This window comes from Gymnodraco acuticeps, unplaced genomic scaffold (assembly GCF_902827175.1).
Source record: "Gymnodraco acuticeps unplaced genomic scaffold, fGymAcu1.1, whole genome shotgun sequence".
In the NCBI taxonomy this organism is placed as follows: Eukaryota; Metazoa; Chordata; class Actinopteri; order Perciformes; family Bathydraconidae; genus Gymnodraco; species Gymnodraco acuticeps.
The window spans coordinates 241,502-263,008 of NW_022990119.1; the positions used below are offsets into that span (position 1 = coordinate 241,502).

Sequence of the window (21,507 nt, forward strand, 5' to 3'; positions counted from 1 at the left end):
CTGATGCCATTTGTCATACTTTGTTAAACTCACAAATAATAAAGTTCCATAACTTCAGTTGGGAACAAAGACCACACCTTATCTCCCCAAGGCAATTTCCCATCCAATAGGTGTGCTATATAGGTGTGTATAACCCTTTCTCCTGTCTGTTTATCCCTCTTTCAGCTTAAGAACCAGAGGGGGATTCAATGGAGCCTGAATACTTGCACTGAGACCCTCACCCTGCACCCTGAGTCTCAACTCTGTGTTTTTCAAGCCTTTCCCTGTTTTTTTGTATTAAACAAAACATTAACTTTCCCAATGGTGTGGTTTTCGTTTTGTGAAAAAGTGCAAATGCAGTGTTTGTATATAATTACCCCTCATATTTTTTTGCTGTTGGTCGTAAAATTGCTCCTGCTGACTTGAGCCAGCCATGTTTTCCTCCGCTCTGTGTCAGTGGGGAAGCCGTACATTCGTACTCCTTTCTCTGAGCGATTGGAGCATCCCCAGGCAGCACAGCAAACCATGGTGGCGACTAGGAGGCAGCACAGCAAACCAGGACAACACGGAGGAAAAGGCACAGACAAACTGCATGATATGCTATTCAATGTTTATTGAATTCCATGTATTTGCAATGGATGTTCCTAAAACAACACATTTAACATCATCATCATCATGCTGCTGCTAGTCCTTTGATAGTCACCTGTCGGTCTCCTGTCCTTTCTGAAAGCCATAAAGATGACATTAGTCATTTAGATAACTTGTGTCCTCAATTACCATGGTTACTGAAACTACCATGAATTTAAGAAAATGGTAGACATTAATCTAATCTGAATTTGACAGCATTACTTTAGATCCCCTCCCTCTAAATATATCAATAAACATTAGAAAGTGATGCTCCTGACTACCATACAAGTTTAAGAAGATAATATTGGTTTTAAAGAATTCAAAGCTATAAATAAACAGCAACAGGCTCTTTAACCAAGGCACTGTTAGCCTACCATGTAAACTAGTTGTTCACACTAATCCTATTATCACTTAATATTAGCAAATTATATTTTATTTTTTAAAACATATTGATGTAAATACATACACATATTGATTTGTTGTATAAATATTGCAAATCAAAACCTTTATTCACTAATAATTACCAAAAATCGTAGTTCTATCTCCTGTTATCAATGCATTCACATTGCCCGCCATGAACTTCCGGGGAACGATCCTCTTCTACATGAACCACGTGACGATAACCGTTTTTTTACTTCCGTTGTCGTAACTCTTCTATTATATGGCTCTGGTCTGGTAGTTCCTCCATTATCGCTCCTCCATTATCGCTCCTCGATCCTCCGGCACAAATAAGGCCACTGGGACGCTACTCAAGATGGCGCAGACAAATCAACTTCCGGTGATACCTGTAAAGGAAACTTCTGCAGCAATGGAGAGTCAGGACTCAGAGAGACACGAGGAGAGTTGGAGCTTTGATGTCAAACACTGATGTTTATTCACAAGTACCCGGCCGGAGAATTCATATCACAAGTCACAGAGCAGCCAGAGATTCTGACTGCCCTGGTGGGTTGCCATGTCAAATCTGCCAAGCCTCTTGTAAGTAAACCTTCCTAGAAGTGTTAGTCGGGTGATAAACATGTAAGGGCTGTGGCAAAGTCCACACACAGACACACACACACCATTTACATACACATTTTTTTTTATTTAAAAATACAATCTTTTTTTTTTAAAAACACTTGTATTTGGATGGAATTATTACCTATAGTGATAATACAATTATTTTTACAGTATGGTACCTGAAAAAGGTCAAATGGCACTGATGGTATCCAAATGTGCCAAAATGTGCCCAAAGGTCAGTCCGCCTGGACTACTTTTTGCTAAACCTCTCTAAAAAGGTCAAATTTAACTTGTTTTGCCTCAATCTTGATACAGGGTACCTATTATATGTTATACTTTGGATTCCTAAATCTTTTAGTCTACTATCCCATCATTCAAGGGTAGTTTTCACTATACAGTAAGTAATATTTTTGTTTTTTTTAGGCGGGGGTAAGAATTTACCTTTTTTTTTACTATGTTCCATCTGAATTTACTCTGACTGAGAAATATCTATATTGATTCTGACACTTCTACATCCAACTCACAGATGTAACCTTGCTTTGATAAAATTAATTATTCATATAACCCTTTTAGAAGTTAAGTTATAGTCATTTGTTTTGGGCATAGCATTTTCGAGCCTGAAACCTTAAAAACAGGCTCAGGGCTTAAGAGGTTAAAGACATTTGACATTTAGCTTGAGCTGGGTTAATACTCTCTTTATGGTATTTAAATTGGGCTCAAGTAGAACCCCTTCATGGATTTGGCTTGCAACACAAAGTGATACTGATCTCTGTCTGTTAGGATTTGGAAGTCTCATGATTTATTGTGTGGGCCTGTGAAGGAGAGGCCCTTGGAAAACGACATCTATCTTTGAACTGCAATTACTGATCTTAAAGAGATTGCAACATTATACTCCTTAAAAAAATTGCTAAATTCATTTAAACACATTTATTATGCACACAATAAAAACCTCAACAAATATATTGATCCTGGCTTAACCAGCAACCTTTACTCTTTTGTTCATGAGCTCGGTTTCAAATCAAATCAAGTTTTATTTATATAGCACATTTATAAACGATTTTTGGTCGAGCCAAAGTGCTGTACATATAATAAAATTAGCCTACAGTAGAGACACTTTACAGCAAATACAACAGCACAGATTGTTCAGAATATCAGTATGAGAAAAACGACACCCAGAAAAGGTTTCAGAAAATCTTTCAGTATTTGAACAACTATTAGAATTGTAGTAATGTCTGTAGACCAATTGGTTGATACTAGAAATAATTTGAAGCAGTTTAATAAAGAATGTTAAACTATATTTAAAACTGTAATTGAACTTCAACTTATATCAATTATCTGATTCCAGTGGCCAGTTGGAATAGACAATCAACACAGTTTCCATTTTGCTGCAACAGCGCAAAAGGTTTCAACAACAATTAGTATTATGTCTGAGTCTAGTTCTGTCTTATCTGCTTTGTTTCGGAATGTGTTCAATACATTACGTTTTTATTCATTATTACCATACAATACATAGATTAAGAATAAATGAAACAAATAATACAACATTGACCTAATTGAGCAGACAGATTTTTTTATTTTTGTTAACCCTGATCTCCTCAGGCAGGTCTTTACGACCAGCAGTGATGCCTCTGAGGGTCTCGGGGCGCAGGACGGGGCATAGGGTTTATACAAGGTCACAAAGATATCTTAACATACCAGCAATGCAATTTAAAATGTATTGTTAAAGCAATATCATCTTATTTTCTTCTTACACCGACAGCGCACACCCTGAACAGTGTGCTTCTTGTTTACATTTTCCCCTGCACATTCAGATGCAGGACATAAAAACACTCTTTTGCTATTTATTTTCATTTTGCAGCACATTTATACTAACAGAATTTTGCTTTACATCTTTATATTATTTGTTTTTCTCAAGTCATTTATTTTTGGTGAGATAACTAAAGTTTAGTTTATTTTACCCTGGCTATGGACTGATTCATTATTAGTTGTTACAAAGCATACACAAGACGTTATATAAATAAGAGATAGCTAAGATAAGATAACTTTAACAAGATGCCTGTGTTGTACCAGGTTGTAATCATACTAGCAATGGGTCTTGCTCGTTCTTTCGCTTCCCGTCTGATGAAAGGACCAGGAGTGGCTGGATCAAGTTAGCTAACTAGCTAGTAACGAGCACGTTAGTTAGCATTACTGCCTTGTCATTTTTATTAGCCTTAACATGAAGTAACATTAAGTAACCTAAAATGTTAAACACTAAGAGTTGTAGTCATATTTCGTGAACCCTTTGAAGAGTACTGTCACAGTGGTGTGATCAAATAAATAAATGTGGTAAAATAAGATATAAATGAACAACAAAAATAAAATATGCTAGACTACATTTATTTTTTATTGGCTATGGTAGGTTATTGGAAATGTTCACATACTTATTTGATTAATAAAAGGCAAACCGATCTTTTTCATATGGGTGTTTAGAGTTGTACCCCCTACAGTAGATCAGTCTCTAGTAATTTGGCGCTCAAAGTGCACCAGATTGAAGCATTTTACTTTCAAATGTTAAATTCATCTTCCCGGGGGGGCACCCCCGGACCCCCCTAGAGGATGTGAAGTCCACCCCCCAATTAAAACATGTTCATGCAATACTAAATACATTTGAAGCCTTTTTATATAAGCTGTCCACCATGTCAATACGTTTATCTTTTTTTAGTGTATTGGTCTTTTGAGGTTTTTCATTGCCAGCTAAAAACTTGCCTAGGGCACCAAATTGGTCTGAACCGGCCCTGGTGTCATCCCCACAGCACCCCCCATTTGAAACATGTTCCCACTGCTATGGGCGGAGGCAGGGGCATCAGTTTTAATGTTATACCATGGTAATTAATGCTGCAAAGCTGGGTATTTTGAGCTTGGCGCATGCAGAGGCTAACAGCTAGCTCTAACGCCATCGAATAGGACGTATATTTACCTTCTTTCTCCTACGGAATCGTCGTTGAAGTTGATGATGATGATTGTAAAGAACTTTTGAATGTAGCATGTAACGACTGTAAAGTTGGTAAGTCGTTCCATTTCTTCCATTTCGTTTCGACAGAGCAAAACCAAAACGAGTAGCGCTTCAATACAATCGGTCATTGTTGTCGATGTGAGGGGTTTCCGCACAGTTTGGCTTTATGAAGCAGGCACGCAAATGGTTACGTCATGACGCAAACGATGATGCAGCACCAGTCGGGCTCTGAACGGTGTGAACAGAGTGGGAGCTGAACCGAAGAACCGGTTCAGAACCAGAAAAGCTCTAGCGCGGAGCTAGAACGGGAAAAGCCTTAGTGTGAAAGGGGCATAAGAGGAACACAGGACTTAAGTAGCAGAGCACAGCACGAACAACACAGAAAGGCAGGAGGCAACGAGCAGACAGGAGAACAGAGGAAGCAACAAGCCCACGGAGCAAGAGAAGCTAAACATCCAGGAAGGACGAGGTGGACTGGCTGTGATGGGCAGAGGCGGACAGTGAGGAGGATTATCACCAGCGGCTCTAGTAAGTGAAGTGGAGCAACAGAGGGGTGTAATTACGATTCACCCCTCTCTCAGCTAAGTACCCTTTTGGATCTCTTCAGCCTTTTAACCCTCGCTTTTAAATGCCTTTTTAACGCTTTTTTGGAGCATTTTAGTTCTTGCTTTTAGCCCTATTTTATAAACTTTTAGTATAACATCCACAGGACTCTGGACAATCAAGACACACTCCCTAGGCTTTTAAGTGTGCAGTGAAGTGTTTGTGCGGAGTGGCTTTTTAACTGAGTGTGTCTCACACAGTGGTTTGATTATATTGTTTATCTGCTCAGGGGATCTTGAAGCGCGTCCTCGGGCTACCTGGAGGGACAAGACCGAGACGCAAGACCTCTCGAGAGACTTTGGGCTGGGGCATTTTTATTCAATTTTTAACATAATAAACTGTTGTCAACGTTATTGTTTGTGATTTTAAAGAACCTGTGTAGCCTTTTAAATAGGAGTCCTAGGCTCCTTTCAACCTAGGTGGCGTTGTCGGCAACTATTTTAATTCTATCCTTTTAGTCTTAGTTATTTTCAAACCTCGCCACAGACTGTTTTTCTGGCGCTTGTCAGCAGGATCAGGTGCCTGAGCAGAGTTAAAACCAAGGTTTCTAATTTATGTTTTTATCCCTGGGTTTATTGTATTTTATCTGGGGTTTGTAATTTTATTTAAAAAATGATGATGATGCCTGTTTTCCCTGGTGCACCATGGGTACCAACGTTTGGGGGCCCAGATTCAGAACTGACGTATGGGGACTGGAAAGAACAAGTACAAAGGCTGGTTCAGTATGCTGGGCAGACAGAACAACACAAAGTGGGTGTTTTAATGGGAGCATTGACAGGAGTATAAGAGACAAATCAATGCAGAAGAGGAACGTAATACAATTGCTAAAATCTTTGCAGCACTCAATAGCATTTACCAAGTGCGGGCCCCAGTGTCTAGGTTAGACCACAGTTTTATGGGTGCCGGTAGAAACCAGATGAACCGATAAGATCTTATGTTCTCAGGTTGAGGGAGCTACATTGCAGGCTGCTACTGGCAAGTAGAGATGGACCCAAAGGACCGTGAGAAAACGGCCTTCACAACCCCTGTGGGTCTATTTGAGTTTCAGCGGATGCCTTTTGGGCTCTGGAATGCCCCAGTGACGTTCCAGCGCCTAATGCAGCAGTGCCTCAGTGGCCAAATCACAGACTCCTTACTAGTCTATTTAGATGACATCATTGTCTATTCCCCTGACTTTGCTACACACCTCTTACACCTGGAGAGGGTGTTTGAATGCCTATCGGGACATGGCCTGAAACTTCGGCCAGACAAGTGCAAACTCTTTCAGCAACAAGTCAGATTCCTAGGGCAAGTAGTTAACCAAGAAGGAATTATGCCAGACCCTGAACAAGTATCTGCTGTTGTTGATTGGCCTGTCCCCACCACAGCCAAATAACTAAAAGGACTTTTTAGGGCTGGCCGGCTATTATAGGCATTTTGTCCCCCGGGTTTGCTAAGGTCGCATGCCCACTAAAATGACAAGCGCCTTGGATCCCGTCACATAAGTTGGTCAGCAGAGGCTCAAACTCCCTTTGACAACTTGAGAAGAACACTAACAGAAGCCCCAGTTCTAGCCTATGCTGATTTCTCCCAGCCGTTTGTTGTCTATACAGACGCCAGTCACCAAGGGTTGGGAGCGGTATTGGCTTAAGTCCAGGAAGGTAAGGAGAGGGTGATCGCTTATGCCAGTCGGAGCCTGCACCCAACAGAGCGTAACGATGCTAATTATAGCTCCTTCAAATTGGAACTCCTTGCTTTGAAATGGGCCATGACAGAGAAATTCAAAGATTATCTGACCGGAACGGAGTTCCTTGTATACACAGACAATAACCCTGTTGCTCATTTACAATCGGCAAGGTTGGGTGCAGTGGAGCAGCGCTGGGTAGCGCAGCTCGCATCCTTCAACGTCGAGGTCAAGTACCGTGCTGGGAGGGAGAACATAAATGCAGATGCCCTCTCTCGGTTCCCGACAGCTTGCCCCCCACCAGAACAGTCGTCAACCAGCACTGCAGGTGAGATTACATCGGCAGCAGTGAGCCAGGAAAAAAAAAACCCGGGACAGACTAACGACTGGGTGGTTGAACAACAAGGTGACTCAGAAATTGAGGATGTAAACAGGTTTTTACACACACACACACACACACACACACACACACACACACACACACACATAGATAGATACATACAGTCAAACACCCTCCCCATCCCTGTACCTGGATAAAATAATTTCTCTGTATTTCCTCTTGAACTGGTCTGGACATCGCTTTAACTCCACATTCACACTGTTCCATAGTCTCACTCCACAGGCTGAGATACAACATTTTCTTCTGGTTGTACGGACCCTATGAATTTCGAATTGAAATGGTCTCGATGAACTCGTTGATGAACCCCCACTCGTTGAATGAATACTTTTAGGATAGTTCCTGGTAAAACGTTATTTGTTGCCTTAAACATGATTTGTGCCGTTTGGAATTCCACCAGGTCTGTACATTTTAACAATTTTGACTGCAGGAATAATGCGTTAGTGTGATCAAGACATTTGGCATTGTGAATGATTGGTATGGCTTTTTTTTGTAAAATAGATACTGAATGTATTGAACGTTTGTAGTTATTGCCCCAGATTTCAGCTCAGTAATTCAGATAATGTAAGACTGGTGAACAGTAGAGAATGCAAAGTGATTTCTGATCTAGAACTTGTTTGTTAAAATTGTCTATTTCGTCAAACCGAACGACTCTCCGGACCAAAATGCCAAATATAAAAATATTCAGCAGTAGCTCACATCCGGACCTGTCTCAGAAAACAGCCGACCGCCCGGGTCTCGAGCTGGGGAAGGCGTACCAAGAGATTTAGCAACCAAGAAACATGGTGCTATTGTTGCTTTTGAAAAAGAATCTCAGAACCACAGGTTTACCTGATAGGCAAATGTCGGAGCCGGTGGCAAGTGTTTTTTTTCAAAACCCCCGGACCCCCCCTAGTATTTCTCGGTAACCATCTTCCACAGCCCCACCTAATATATTTGTCACCAGCCGCACTACAATATTAAAATAGCTTTCATCATGGCTCACACTTAGGTTCTTCCTGGTCATTAGGGACCTTCCAAAGCAATAAGATCTATGACTGCAAACTTAAAGTGGTGTTGGGTTAAAGATAAGGGATGAGAATACAAGTGCCTTTGCTTCTCTTTTGGGAATATTTAAAAAAGGTACCTGCTTTGTGTATTTTGAGAAGGTGCACATTCAAGAGAGAGAAAACATGATTATTGTCTAATGTGTGCGTTGTTTTTATGTCTGGGGTCAAAATGTAATGTATTTATGTATTGCTGAATAAATGCTACAACTCCTTAAGAACCGAGCCAAGTCCCTGAGTCTTCAACCTCTTCCTTCCTGCTGGTTGAAGTGACGGGGTTAGCACAAAAGACAGCGTCAGGCTCATGGTCTGCCATTACTTTAAGACGTTTGGTCGCTCTGGCCTACGTCTGTTGTAATGAACTTTATTTATATAGCACCTTTCATGCAAGATGCAGCCCAAAGTGCTTTACAGAGCAAGACAAGATATTAAAATATAAAGAGTGAGGAACATAATAAAAAATAAAAAAATAAATGCATGTATAACCTGAACACTGCATTGTACATGTTATTTAGATCTATCGTTGCAGAAAACTGAGCAATGAGAATATGTATGCTGCAGGGAAGTCCCATCAATGTGTAAATTGTTAAATTACCTTTAGAAATCCAGCATATGCCTTGGTGAATAAGGGTAAAAAGGGAACATTGTAGGCTGATCAAAAGCTAAGATTGTTTTGTTTGTCATATATGAAATTGTATGACAGATTGTTTGTTCTTTTAATTAGAAATTAAAGAGAAAATAACCCCAGCAGCTCCTCAGGATGATGTACTTTCAAGTTACTGTATTGCATGTGGCCTCTTATTAACAGCTTTAGGTATAGGGGGGTGATAACCACAAAAAAAGGGGTGGTCCTCGTCTAGCTCCAGAGTACATGAAAGTTGTCATAATCCATAATAAGCAAGTTTCTATCTTCGTCCTTTGATACAGCTGTTTCCTGTCCAGTATCAAGTTAAGGTATAGGGATGATTATCAATAAAAAAGCACAATCCCCATACCACTGCGCAAGGGGGGTGGTACAGCCTTACAATTTGGTTTGTGTGACTGGGGCGTGGTTAGGTCTATATTCATCTTTACAATTATATTGAACTTTTGAGTACATTTCTACAATGCTTACATTTCTTTTTCAATAAAGATAACAAAAGGTCTAAGTGAAAATGAAGAATGGAATTTCTGGTTAGAAGATGGTTTGGATGGCACATGAACAAGGGCAACATCACTGCAGCTAATGTCTACCTCTGTACTTATCTACCTCTCTTCCTATCTAGAGAAATCACTTATTGACTTAAAAATGACAAACTGCTTAGATTCTAGGTTCTTCTACTTAATGATAATCAATTTAGGTGACGTAAGTGTCAAGACAGTAATGTCACGAGTAATGAGTAATGTCAAATCAACAACCGACAAAATTCTAAAAAAAAAACATTTATTAGCTCTAATGTACATTACAAAAATGATACAATTAAAATATATAATTAGTCTATTTTTCTGACTTGCATATCCCAAAGTGTAATGACAAAAAGTATAAAAACGAATTCAATGGTTGTACTTTTTAGTACTTCAATGGATTCCTAGTGACATCGAGAAACAGATTAGAAGTTCACTTTTGTCCCTTTTTCATTAAGAGGAAGAGTAAATCCTGTTTGGTCCATCAGTCGCTGTCGGACTTTATCAAGCTGCCAAAGTAAGCCGTCAAAGTCTTCAGCTTGTTGTTCAGGATGTTCTGCTCCACCTCCACCTTCCCTCCGGCACCAGCCAGAGAGGCGATCTGTGCACACAGACATATCATCAGACAGCAGAGATGGCAGAAGTACACATATCCTACACTCAAGTAGAAGTACACATACTCATGTTTAAAAATACTCAGGTAAGAAGTACTGACTACACTTCTTTACTAAAGTAAAAATAAAGTATGCGCTTTGAAATGTACCCAAATAAAAATGATTCATAACTACCAACTGTCTTATAGAGTCAAGCTGGTAACTGCACCTCACTTTATATTAATAGAACATTAAATAACTTGCATAAACACATCAAGTTTTCTGGAAGACAGTAGGTTGAAATAGGCGCAGAATGAATCTAAATAATAATGATCACGCCACCAAATGCGGATTAAAACTAAAGAAACTAGCCCGTTTTGAAAATCGAAGAAGTAGAAATAACAGGTATTTGTGGAGGAGAAAAGTAAAAAGTTGTCGGGAAAAAAAGTGTGGAGTAAAGTCCTGACACAGTATATGACTTCACTGCTTCTCACCTGTCAGACAGTGAGCTAATAATGTGAAACCTGAGGGAAAGGTAACACACAGATCGCTGTGTTGTTCCATCCATCTGTAATGTCACTAATAATCTCGTATATCAAACAAGCCTCCTAAATGCTTTGTTTGTTCAGATTATTATTATTGTATTTCCACCAAATATGATCTGAACTGGCCTCTTGTAGTTAGAAGCTGAACTGGCTCTGTAGTAGGGAAGCTGAAACTTGCTCTGTAGTAGGAAGCTGAAAACTGGCTCTGTAGTAGGGAAACTGGCTTGTGGTAGACGCTGCTTGAAAACTGGGTCTGTAGGAGAAGCTTGAAAAAAAACCTGGCTCTGTAGTAGAAGCTGAAACTTGGCTCTGTAGTAGAAACTAGCTCTGTAGTAGAAGCTGAAACTGGCTCTGTGGTAGAAGCTGAAACTGGCTCTGTAGTAGAAGCTGAAACTGGCTCTGTAGTAGAAGCTGAAACTGGCTCTGTGAGTAGAACTGAAAACTGGCTCTGTAGTAGAAGCTGAAACTGGCTCTGTAGTAGAGGAACTGGCTCTGTAGTAGAAGCTGAAACTGGCTCTGTAAGTAGAAGACCTGAAACTGGCTCTGTAGTAGAAGCTGAAACTAGGCTCTGTAGTAGAAGCTGAAACTAGCTCTGTAGAAGCTGAATGAAACTGGCTCTTGTAGTAGAAACTGGCTCTGTAGTAGAGAATGAAACTGGCTCTGTAGTAGAAGCTGAAACTGGCTCTGTAGTAGAAGCTGAAACTGGCTCTATAGTAGAAGCTGAAACTGGCTCTATAGTAGAAGCTGAAACGCTCTGTAGTAGAAGCTGAAACTGGCTCTGTAGAGAAGCTGAAACTGGCTCTGTAGTAGAAACTGGCTCTGTAGTAGAAGCTGAAACTGGCTCTGTAGTAGAAGCTGAAACTGGCTCTGTAGTAGAAGCTGAAACTGGCTCTGTAGTAGAAGCTGAAACTGGCTCTGTAGTAGAAACTGGCTCTGTAGTAGAAGCTGAAACTGGCTCTGTAGTAGAAGCTGAAACTGGCTCTGTAGTAGAAGCTGAAACTGGCTCTGTAGTAGAAGCTGAAACTGGCTCTGTAGTAGAAGCTGAAACTGGCTCTGTAGTAGAAACTGGCTCTGTAGTAGAAGCTGAAACTGGCTCTGTAAGGTAGAAGCTGAAACTGGCCTCTGTAGTAGAAGCTGAAACTGGCTCTGTAGTAGAGGAACTGGCTCTGTAGTAGAAGCTGAAAACTGGCTCTAGTAGTAGAAGCTGAAACTGGCTCTGTAGTAGAAGCTGAAACTGCTCTGTAGTAGAAGCTGAAACTGGCTCTGTAGTAGAAGCTGAAACTGGCTCTGTAGTAGAAGCTGAACTGGCTCTGTAGTAGAAGCTGAAACTGGCTCTGTAGTAGAAGCTGAAACTGGCTCTGTAGTAGAAGCTGAAACTGGCTCTGTAGTAGAAGCTGAAACTGGCTCTGTAGAGAAGCTGAAACTGGCTCTGTATAGAAGCTGAAACTGGCTCTGTAGTAGAAGCTGAAACTGGCTCTGTAGTAGAAGCTGAAACTGGCTATTGTAGTAGAAGCTGAAACTGGCTCTGTAGTAGATAGCTGAAACTGGCTCTGTAGTAGAAGCTGAAACTGGCTCTGTAGTAGAAGCTGAAACTGGCTCTGTAGTAGAAGCTGAAACTGGCTCTGTAGTAGAAGCTGAAACTGGCTCTGTAGTAGAAGCTGAAACTGGCTCTGTAGTAGAAGCTGAAACTGGCTCTAGTAGAAGCTGAAACTGGCTCTGTAGTAGAAGCTGAAACTGGCTCTGTAGTAGAAGCTGAAACTGGCTCTGTAGTAGAAGCTGAAACTGGCTCTATAGTAGAAGCTGAAACTGGCTCTGTAGTAGAAGCTGAAACTGGCTCTGTAGTAGAAGCTGAAACTGGCTCTATAGTAGAAGCTGAAACTGGCTCTGTAGTAGTAGAAGCTGAAACTGGCTCTGTAGTAGAAGCTGAAACTGGCTCTGTAGTAGAAGCTGAAACTGGCTCTGTAGTAGAAGCTGAAACTGGCTCTGTAGTAGAAGCTGAAACTGGCTCTGTAGTAGAAGCTGAAACTGGCTCTGTAGTAGAAGCTGAAACTGGCTCTGTAGTAGAAGCTGAAACTGGCTCTGTAGTAGAAGCTGAAACTGGCTCTGTAGTAGAAGCTGAAACTGGCTCTGTAGTAGAAGCTGAAACTGGCTCTGTAGTAGAAGCTGAAACTGGCTCTGTAGTAGAAGCTGAAACTGGCGCTGTAGTAGAAGCTGAAACTGGCTCTGTAGTAGAAGCTGAAACTGGCTCTGTAGTAGAAGCTGAAACTGGCTCTGTAGTATAAGCTGAAACTGGCTCTGTAGTAGAAGCTGAAACTGGCTCTGTGGTAAAAGCTGAAACTGGCTCTGTAGTAGAAGCTGAAACTGGCTCTGTGGTAGAAGCTGAAACTGGCTCTGTAGTAGAAGCTGAAACTGGCTCTGTAGTAGAAGCTGAAACTGGCTCTGTAGTAGAAGCTGAAACTGGCTCTGTAGTATAAGCTGAAAACTGGCTCTGTAGTAGAAACTGGCTCTGTAGTAGAAGCTGAAACTGGCTCTGTAGTAGAAGCTGAAACTGGCTCTGTAGTAGAAGCTGAAAACTAGCTCTGTAGTAGAAGCTGAAACTGGCTCTGTAGTAGAAGCTGAAAACTGGCTCTGTAGTAGAAACTGGCTCTGTAGTAGAAGCTGAAACTGGCTCTGTAGTAGAAGCTGAAAACTGGCTCTGTAGTAGAAACTGGCTCTGTAGTAGAAGCTGAAACTGGCTCTAGTAGTAGAGCTGAAACTGGCTCTGTAGTAGAAGCTGAAACTGGCTCTGTAGTAGAAGCTGAAACTGGCTCTGTAGTAGAAACTGGCTCTGTAGTAGAAGCTGAAACTGGCTCTGTAGTAGAAGCTGAAACTGGCTCTGTAGTAGAAGCTGAAACTGGCTCTGTAGTAGAAGCTGAAACTGGCTCTGTAGTAGAAGGAAACTGGCTCTGTAGTAGAAGCTGAAACTGGCTCTGTAGTAGAAGCTGAAACTGGCTCTGTAGTAGAAGCTGAAACTGGCTCTGTAGTAGAAGCGGAACTGCTCTGTAGTAGAAGCTGAAACTGGCTCTGTAGTAGAAGCTGAAACTGGCTCTGTAGTAGAAGCTGAAACTGGCCTCTGTAGTAGAAGCTGAAACTGGCTCTGTAGTAGAAGCTTGAAACTGGCTCTGTAGGTAGAACTGAAACTGGCTCTGTAGTAGAAGCTGAAACTGGCTATGTAGTAGAAGCTGAAACTGGCTCTGTAGTAGAAGCTGAAACTGGCTCTGTAGTAGAAGCTGAAACTGGCTCTGGTAGTAGAAGCTGAAACTGGCTCTGTAGTAGAACTGGAAACTGGCTCTGTAGTAGAAGCTGAAACTGGCTCTGTAGTAGTAGCTGAAACTGGCTCTGTAGTAGAAGCTGAAACTGGCTCTGTAGTAGAAACTGAAACTGGCTCTGTAGTAGAAGCTGAAACTGGCTCTGTAGTAGGAAGAAGCTGAAACTGGCTCTGTAGTAGAAGCTGAAACTGGCTCTATAGTAGAAGCCTGAAACTGGCTCTGTAGTAGAAGCTGAAACTGGCTCTGTAGTAGAAGCTGAAACTGGCTCTGTAGGTAGAAACTGGCTCTGTAGTAGAAGCTGAAGCTGGCTCTGTAGTAGAAGCTGAAACTGGCTCTGTAGTAGAAAGCTGAAACTGGCTCTGTAAGTAGAAGACTGAACCTGGCTCTGTAGTAGAAGCTGAAACTGGCTCTATAGTAGAAGCTGGAAACTGGCTCTGTAGTAGAAGCTGAAACTGGCTCTGTAGTAGAAGCTGAAACTGGCTCTGTAGTAGAAGCTGAAACTGGCTCTGTAGTTAGACGCTGAAACTGGCTCTGTAGTAGAAGCTGAAACTGGCTCTGTAGTAGAAGCTGAAACTGGCTCTGTAGTAGAAGCTGAAACTGGCTCTGTAGTAAGAAGCTGAAACTGGCTCTGTAGTAGAAGCTGAAACTGGCCTCTGTGGTAGTAAGCTGAAACTGGCTCTGTAGTAGAAGCTGAAAACTGAAACTGGCTCTGTAGTAGAGCTGAAACTGGCTCTGTAGTAGAAGCTGAAACTGGCTCTGTAGTAGAAGCTGAAACTGGCTGCTGTAGATAGAAACTGGCTATCTGTAGTAGAAAGCTGAAACTGGCTCTGTAGTAGAAGACTGAAACTGGCCTCTGATAGTAGAAACTGGCTCTGTAGTAGATAGAAGCTTGAAACTGGCTCGATAGTAGAAGCTGAAAAACTGGCTCTGTAGGAGAAGCTGAAACTGGCTCTGTTAGTAGAAGCTTGACTTGGCTCTGTATAGGAAGCTGGACTGCTCTGTAGTAGAAACTGGGCTTGCTGTAGTAGAAGCCGAAACTGGCTCTGTATTAGAAAACTGGCTCTGTAGTGAAACTGGGCCTTAGTAGAAGCTGAACGGCTCTATAGTAGAAGCTGAAACTGGCTCTGTAGTAGAAGCTGATGAAACTGGCCTCTGTAGTAGAAGCTGAAACTGGCTCTAGTAGTAGAAGCTGTGAAACTGGCTCCTGTAGTAAGAACGCTAGACTGAAACTGGCTCCTGTAGTAGAAGCCTGAAACTGGCTCTGTAGTAGAAGCTGAAACTGGCTCTGTAGTAGAAGCTGAAACTGGCTCTGTAGTATAAGCTGAAACTGGCTCTGTAGTAGAAGCTGAAACTGGCTCTGTAGTAGAAGCTGAAACTGGCTCTGTGGTAAAAGCTGAAACTGGCTCTGTAGAAGAAGCTGAAACTGGCTCTGTGGTAGAAGCTGAAACTGGCTCTGTAGTAGAAGCTGAAACTGGCTCTGTAGTAGAAGCTGAAACTGGCTCTGTAGTAGAAGCTGAAACTGGCTCTGTAGTAGAAGCTGAAACTGGCTCTGTAGTAGAAACTGGCTCTGTAGTAGAAGCTGAAACTGGCTCTGTAGTAGAAACTGGCTCTGTAGTAGAAACTGGCTCTGTAGTAGAAGCTGAAACTGGCTCTATAGTAGAAGCTGAAACTGGCTCTGTAGTAGAACGCTGAAAAACTGGGCTCTGTAGTAGAAGAAGGCTGAAAACTGGCTCTGTAGTAGAAGCTGAAACTTGGCTCTGTAGTAGAAATGCTCTGTAGTAGAACAAATGACTGGCTCTTGTAGTAGAAGCTGATGAAACTGCTGCTGATAGTAGAAGCTGAAACGTGGCTCTGTAGTAGAAGATGAAACTGGCTCTGTAGTAGAAGCTGAAACTGGCTCTAGTAGTAGAAGCTGAAACTAGGCTCTATAGTAGAAGCTGAAACTGGCTCTTGTAGTAGAAGCTGAAACTGGCTCTGGTAGTAGGGAAGCTGAAACTGGCTCTGTAGTAGAAGGGACTTGAAACTGGCTCTGTAGCTAGAAGATAGAAACATGGCTCTGTACGTAGAAAGCTGAAACTGGCTCTGTAGTAGAAGCTGAAACTACTGGCTGCTGTAGTAGAAGCTGAAACTGGCTCTGTAGTAGAAAGCTGAAACTGGGCTTCTGTAGTAGAAGCTGACTTAACTGGCTCTATGTAGAAGATGAAACTGGCTCTGTAGTAGAAGCTGATGGAACTGTGGCTCTGTAGTAGAAGCGTGAAACTGGTCGTGTAGTAGAAGAAGCTGAAACTGGCTCTGTAGTAGAAGCTGGACACTGGCCTCTGTAGTAGAAGCTGAAACTGGCTCTGTAGTTAGAAGCTGAAACTGGCTCGGTAGTAGAAGCTGAAACTGGCTCTGTAGTAGAAGCTGAAACTGGCTCTGTAGTAGAAGCTGAAACTGGCCTCTGTAGTAGAGCTGATGAACTGCTCTGTAGTAGGAAGCTGAAACTGGCTCTGTAGTAGAAGCTGAAACTGGCTCTGTAGTAGAAGCTGAAACTGGCTTCGGTAGTAGAAACTGGCTCTGTAGTAGAAGCTGAAACTGGCTCTGTAGTAGAAGCTGAAACTGGCTCTGTAGTAGAAGCTGGAAACTGGCTCTGTAGTAGAAGCTGAAAACTGGCTCTGTAGTAGAAGCTGAAAACTGGCTCTGTAGTAGAAACTGCTCTGTAGAGAAGCGTGAAACTGGCTCTGTAGTAGAAGCTAAACTGGCTCTGTAGTAGAGCTGAAACTGGCTCTGTAGTAGAAGCTGAAACTGGCTCTGTAGTAGAACTGAAACTGGCTCTGTAGTAGAAGCTGAAACTGGCTCGTAAGTAGAAGCTGAACTGGCTCTGTAGTAGAAGCTGAAACTGGCTATGTAGTAGAAGCTGAAACTGGCTCTGTAGTAGAAACTGGCTCTGTAGTAGAAGCTGAAACTGGCTCTGTAGTAGATAGACTGAAACTGGCTCTGTAGTAGAAGCTGAAACTGGCTCTGTAGTAGAAAGGCTCTGTGTAGAAGCTGAAATGGCTCTATAGTAGAAGCTGAAACTGGCTCTGTAGTAGAAGCTGAAACTGGCTCTGTAGTAGAAGCTGAAACTGGCTCTGTAGTAGAAGCTGAAACTGGCTCTGTAGTAGAAGCTGAAACTGGCTCTGTAGTAGAAACTGGCTCTGTAGTAGAAGCTGAAACTGGCTCTGTAGTAGAAGCTGATGAAACTGGCTCTGTAGTAGAAGCTGAAACTGGCTCTGTAGTAGAAGCTGAAACTGGCTCTGTAGTAGAAGCTGAAACTGGCTCTGTAGTAGAAACTGGCTCTGTAGTAGAAGCTGAAACTGGCTCTATAGTAGAAGCTGAAACTGGCTCTGTAGTAGAAGCTGAAACTGGCTCTGTAGTAGAAGCTGAAACTGGCTCTGTAGTAGAAGCTGGAAACTGGCTCTGTAGTAGAAGCTGTAAACTGGCTCTGTAGTAGAAGCGAAACTGGCTCTGTAGTATAAGCTGAAACTGGCTCTGTAGTAGAAGCTGAAACATTGGCTCTGTAGTAGAAGCTGAAACTGGCTCTGTAGTAGAAGCTGAAACTGGCTCTGTAGTAGAAGCTGAACTGCTCTGTAGTAGAAGCTGAAACTGGCTCTGTAGTAGAAGCTGAAACTGGCTCTGTAGTAGAAGCTGCTGAAACTAGGCTCTGTAGTAGAAGCTGAAACTGGCTCTGTAGTAGAAGCTGAAACTGGCTCTGTAGTAGAAGCTGAAACTGGCTCTGTAGTAGAAGCTGAAACTGGCTCTGTAGTAGAAGCTGAAACTGGCTCTGTAGTAGAAGCTGAAACTGGCTCTGTAGTAGAAGCTGAAACTGGCTCTGTAGTAGAAGCTGAAACTGGCTCTGTAGTAGAAGCTTAAACTGGCTCTGTAGTAGAAGCTGAAAACTGCTCTGTAGTAATGAGTGTAAACTGGCTCTGTAGTAGAAGTAGAAAGCTGAAACTGGCTCTGTAGTAGAAGCTGAATGAAACTAGCTCTGTAGTAGAAGCTGAAACTTGCTTCTGTAGTAGAAGCTGAAACTGGCTCTGTAGTAGAAACTGGCTCCCTCGTAGTAGAAGCTGAAACTGGCTCTGTAGTAGAAGCTGAAACTGGCTCTGATAGTAGAAACTGGCCTCTGTAGTAGAAGCTGAACTGGCTCTATAGTAGAAGCTGAAAACTGGCTCTGTAGTAGAAGCTGAAAACTGGCTCTGTAGTAGAAGCTGAAACTGGCTCTGTAGTAGAAGCTGAAACTGGCTCTGTAGTAGAAGCTGAAACTGGCTCTGTAGTAGAAGCTGAAACTGGCTCTGTAGTAGAAGCTGAAACTGGCTCAGTAGTAGAAGCTGAAACTGGCTCTGTAGTAGAAGCTGAAACTGGCTCTGTAGTAGAAGCTGAAACTGGCTCTGTAGTAGAAGCTGAAACTGGCTCTGTAGTAGAAGCTGAAACTGGCTCTGTAGTAGAAGCTGAAACTGGCTCTGTAGTAGAAGCTGAAACTGGCTCTGTAGTAGAAGCTGAAACTGGCTCTGTAGTAGAAGCTGAAACTGGCTCTGTAGTATAAGCTGCTGAAGAAACAACTGTACATTTTCAAGGGAGGAAGATATCCTTGAAGCCATAAGCTTAAAGGTGGGGTAGGTAAGTTTCAGAAACCGGCTCGAGTGCACTAACATTTGAAAGTACACAGCCGAAAAGAATCCGCCCCTTCCTTCAGACTTCCTTACAGAGCACCTCCTCCAACACACATGAACGTCAGCAGACTGGTGAAAGTGGCCGCCTGTTGCTGGCGAGTCATTCAAGTACTGATGCAATGCACGCCCAATGAGGGCACGCCCAATGAGGGCACGCCCAATGAGGGCACGCCCAATGAGGGCACGAGATACATTTGTGCGAGCACGAGATGGAAGGCTGACAGACAGGGCCGGCTAAACGGATTGGTCGTGCTTTTTACAGCGCCACAGATGACATTTTTTTATGGATTTTTTGTCAAAGCACTTCAGATATTCATTGCTATCGGGATGTTAAGAGCATTCCATGGAATATAACAAAAAGAGTATCTCGAGCCGGTTTCTCAAACTTACCTACCCCACCTTTAACTTACTACATTACCAAATTCAAAATGAATTTGATATACAAATCCACTTTATGTGCAAATGTATTTCAATGTAAGAAAAGAGATGGCCATGCCTAACTCAGAGTTCCATCAGGTGTTTGGACCACAGTTTACCTGCTTATAAGTCCAGTTCAGGTCGTTTTGTGAATCATGCAACACCGTTTTAAAGTTGTTAATGTGCTCTGTGACCTATAAATCAAGCAGCCATTAACTACAAAGTAAATGAGGTTAGTGTTCTTGTGCAATAAATATGGCTTTTACTATGCACGAAACACAGAGAGTGAGCATACACACCTGATCCATGTCAGCATTGCGAGGCAGGAAGTACACGATGTTGTCTGATATCAGTTTGGCCAGGCGGAAAATCTGAAATGTGTCAAATGTCAAGGATGAAAGATTATATTTAATGATATAAACAAAATTGACTTCTAAATATTTGAATGTTAAGCTGTCAACAGTTCGATCCCCATTCCTACATTCTGCACAAGGAAGGACAATGAAGGTAACATTTCTCCATAAGGCACCCCACTCTCCCCTTTTTATAAATGTCATTACTGGACCTATTTCTACCCTTCTGGTGAGAGTTATTACAAACCTTTGTTGTTCCCTATAGCAACGCCATCTACACAGAGAACCAGTAGAGTTCTTAAATACATTCTCATGAGCAATTTCAGACCAGCTTTTTATTTTGCGTGGTTCTGTAAAACCACCAAATTGTCACAGTGTTAACGGTCGATCGTCCAAATTATAATAGATTGTTCCTAATGCTGCTCCTGCTAGACTCAATTGGAACCATAGGTGAAAAAAACCGGCGGAGCAACGTTAAGGGAATATTTGGCGGCAATCTCGCTTTTCCACATATAAAATAAAAACATGTCAAGTCAAAAACACCACCTATATGATATGCTCAATAAAATTGAAACATCACAGTGAACTTAAGACCAGAAACATATTTACCACAAACTATAACCATGTTCGAGTAAACGGATAGAAATGGTGAATAATAATTCATCTGCTTTAAAAGGATATCCATCAGGTTGCATCATGGTCTCGATGTCAAACACCTCTGCAGTCAGGTAGTCCGGCCCCCCCCACGGTGGTGAGAGGAAGACCACATCTCCAAGGAGATGGGGCGCCAGCTCGAGGAAGTCCCCCTGCACAAAGTCGATTCTGTCGGCGACGTTGTAAACCACAGCGTTGTGGCGCGCCAAGTCCAGCCGCACCGGGTCGATATCGATGGCCAGGACTGAGACGAGACCCAAGACAGGAAGAGGAGAGATACAGAGTCTGTGATCTGGCTGAAGGATGCTTATAGACAATGGAACATGTTCAATCATGCTTTTGGACAGTCCATCACAGGCTGCAAACATGGTGGCCATCTTAACTGTTTAACAAAATGTTCTGTTCTATTATCTTTATACAAGCCCCCTATTAACTAATTAGAGAGCATTTTAATCTCAATTAATGCTGACATGGTATCATGACCTTTTTAACTTGATTTCTTAATACATCGTTAAAAGAACTAGGGTTGAAGGAGAATGCTGAGGCGAGGATAATAACAAAAGAGCAGCTCACATTGACAATGACCTTGCTCCTTTATCTTTAGGAGCTGAAGCTTTACATAATATTGCAACTTCTCATATCTTTAACTGTCTTTCAATTAATGTTCAGCTGACATATACACTCCAGATATATTCTGATCGAATTAAATCAGATAATAGAGACTAACTTGTTAGTGTTGGGTTATTGTTGGGCATTATCAACCATGATAATGCACTATTTGTAGTACTTTGAGAACATTTCTTACATTTCAGCTACATCAATTGTGAATCAGTGCATTTGTCCATTTGTACCTTTAAATTAAGTTTACATCCCACCCAAGACTTGTATGGTGATGGAGAGGATAGTGACATGAAAGCAGTAGAATGTACTTCCATAATCTATTGTGAGTTTGTATTGTCATTCTGATTATTATAGGTTATATGTTATGTATAGGGTTGGGTACCGAGAACCGGTTCCGGTTCCAACATTTCGATTCCAACGGCATCATTTAGAAATGTGAATTTCGGTTCCGCTTTTCGATGCCTGAGGAAATGTTTCTCGCCGCTCTCCGTAGCCTACTGTATGACTGCGGCGGGGCGGGAAATGTAGCGTTGTGCCTACACTTCCTACAGCGTAACCTGAGACCAGGGCCGGCCCCGGCACGTCGCACTGGCGTTATAGATGTTCGCCTAGGGCGCCAGATCTGTGGAGGCGCTGCGCTGACAGCTCTGGGAGGGAATGTTTTTTTTTTTACCATTGGTGCTCATCCTAATTTTCGGCCTTGATGTAACAACATTCATAATGAAGTAAATGTAACACCCTTTTCATCCCGGTTACACTTTTCATTTGCCCTGTACGATGGGCGCTGTAAGTGATGAAAATGGGGGATGTTGGCTTATCTGGCGCCCGCAGCTCACAGCCAAAGTGCGAGTGAGC

The 21,507-nt window shown here is 42.2% G+C and overlaps 1 protein-coding gene across 3 annotated transcripts in view; it reads right to left on the bottom strand.

The window, feature by feature from the left end:
- Nucleotides 1-9,708: 9,708 nt before the first annotated feature.
- Nucleotides 9,709-21,507, bottom strand: part of tgs1 (trimethylguanosine synthase 1) — a 33,552-nt gene continuing 21,753 nt past the window's right edge. For all 3 annotated transcript variants that reach the window (XM_034216576.1, XM_034216577.1, XM_034216575.1), the window contains 3 exons: nucleotides 20,059-20,275; nucleotides 19,324-19,402; nucleotides 9,709-10,071 (listed from right to left, as the gene is read on the bottom strand). In XM_034216576.1, the coding sequence (XP_034072467.1) occupies nucleotides 9,955-10,071; nucleotides 19,324-19,402; nucleotides 20,059-20,275 (413 nt within the window). In that variant the 3' untranslated portion in view covers nucleotides 9,709-9,954. The remainder of the gene's footprint in view (nucleotides 10,072-19,323; nucleotides 19,403-20,058; nucleotides 20,276-21,507) is intronic.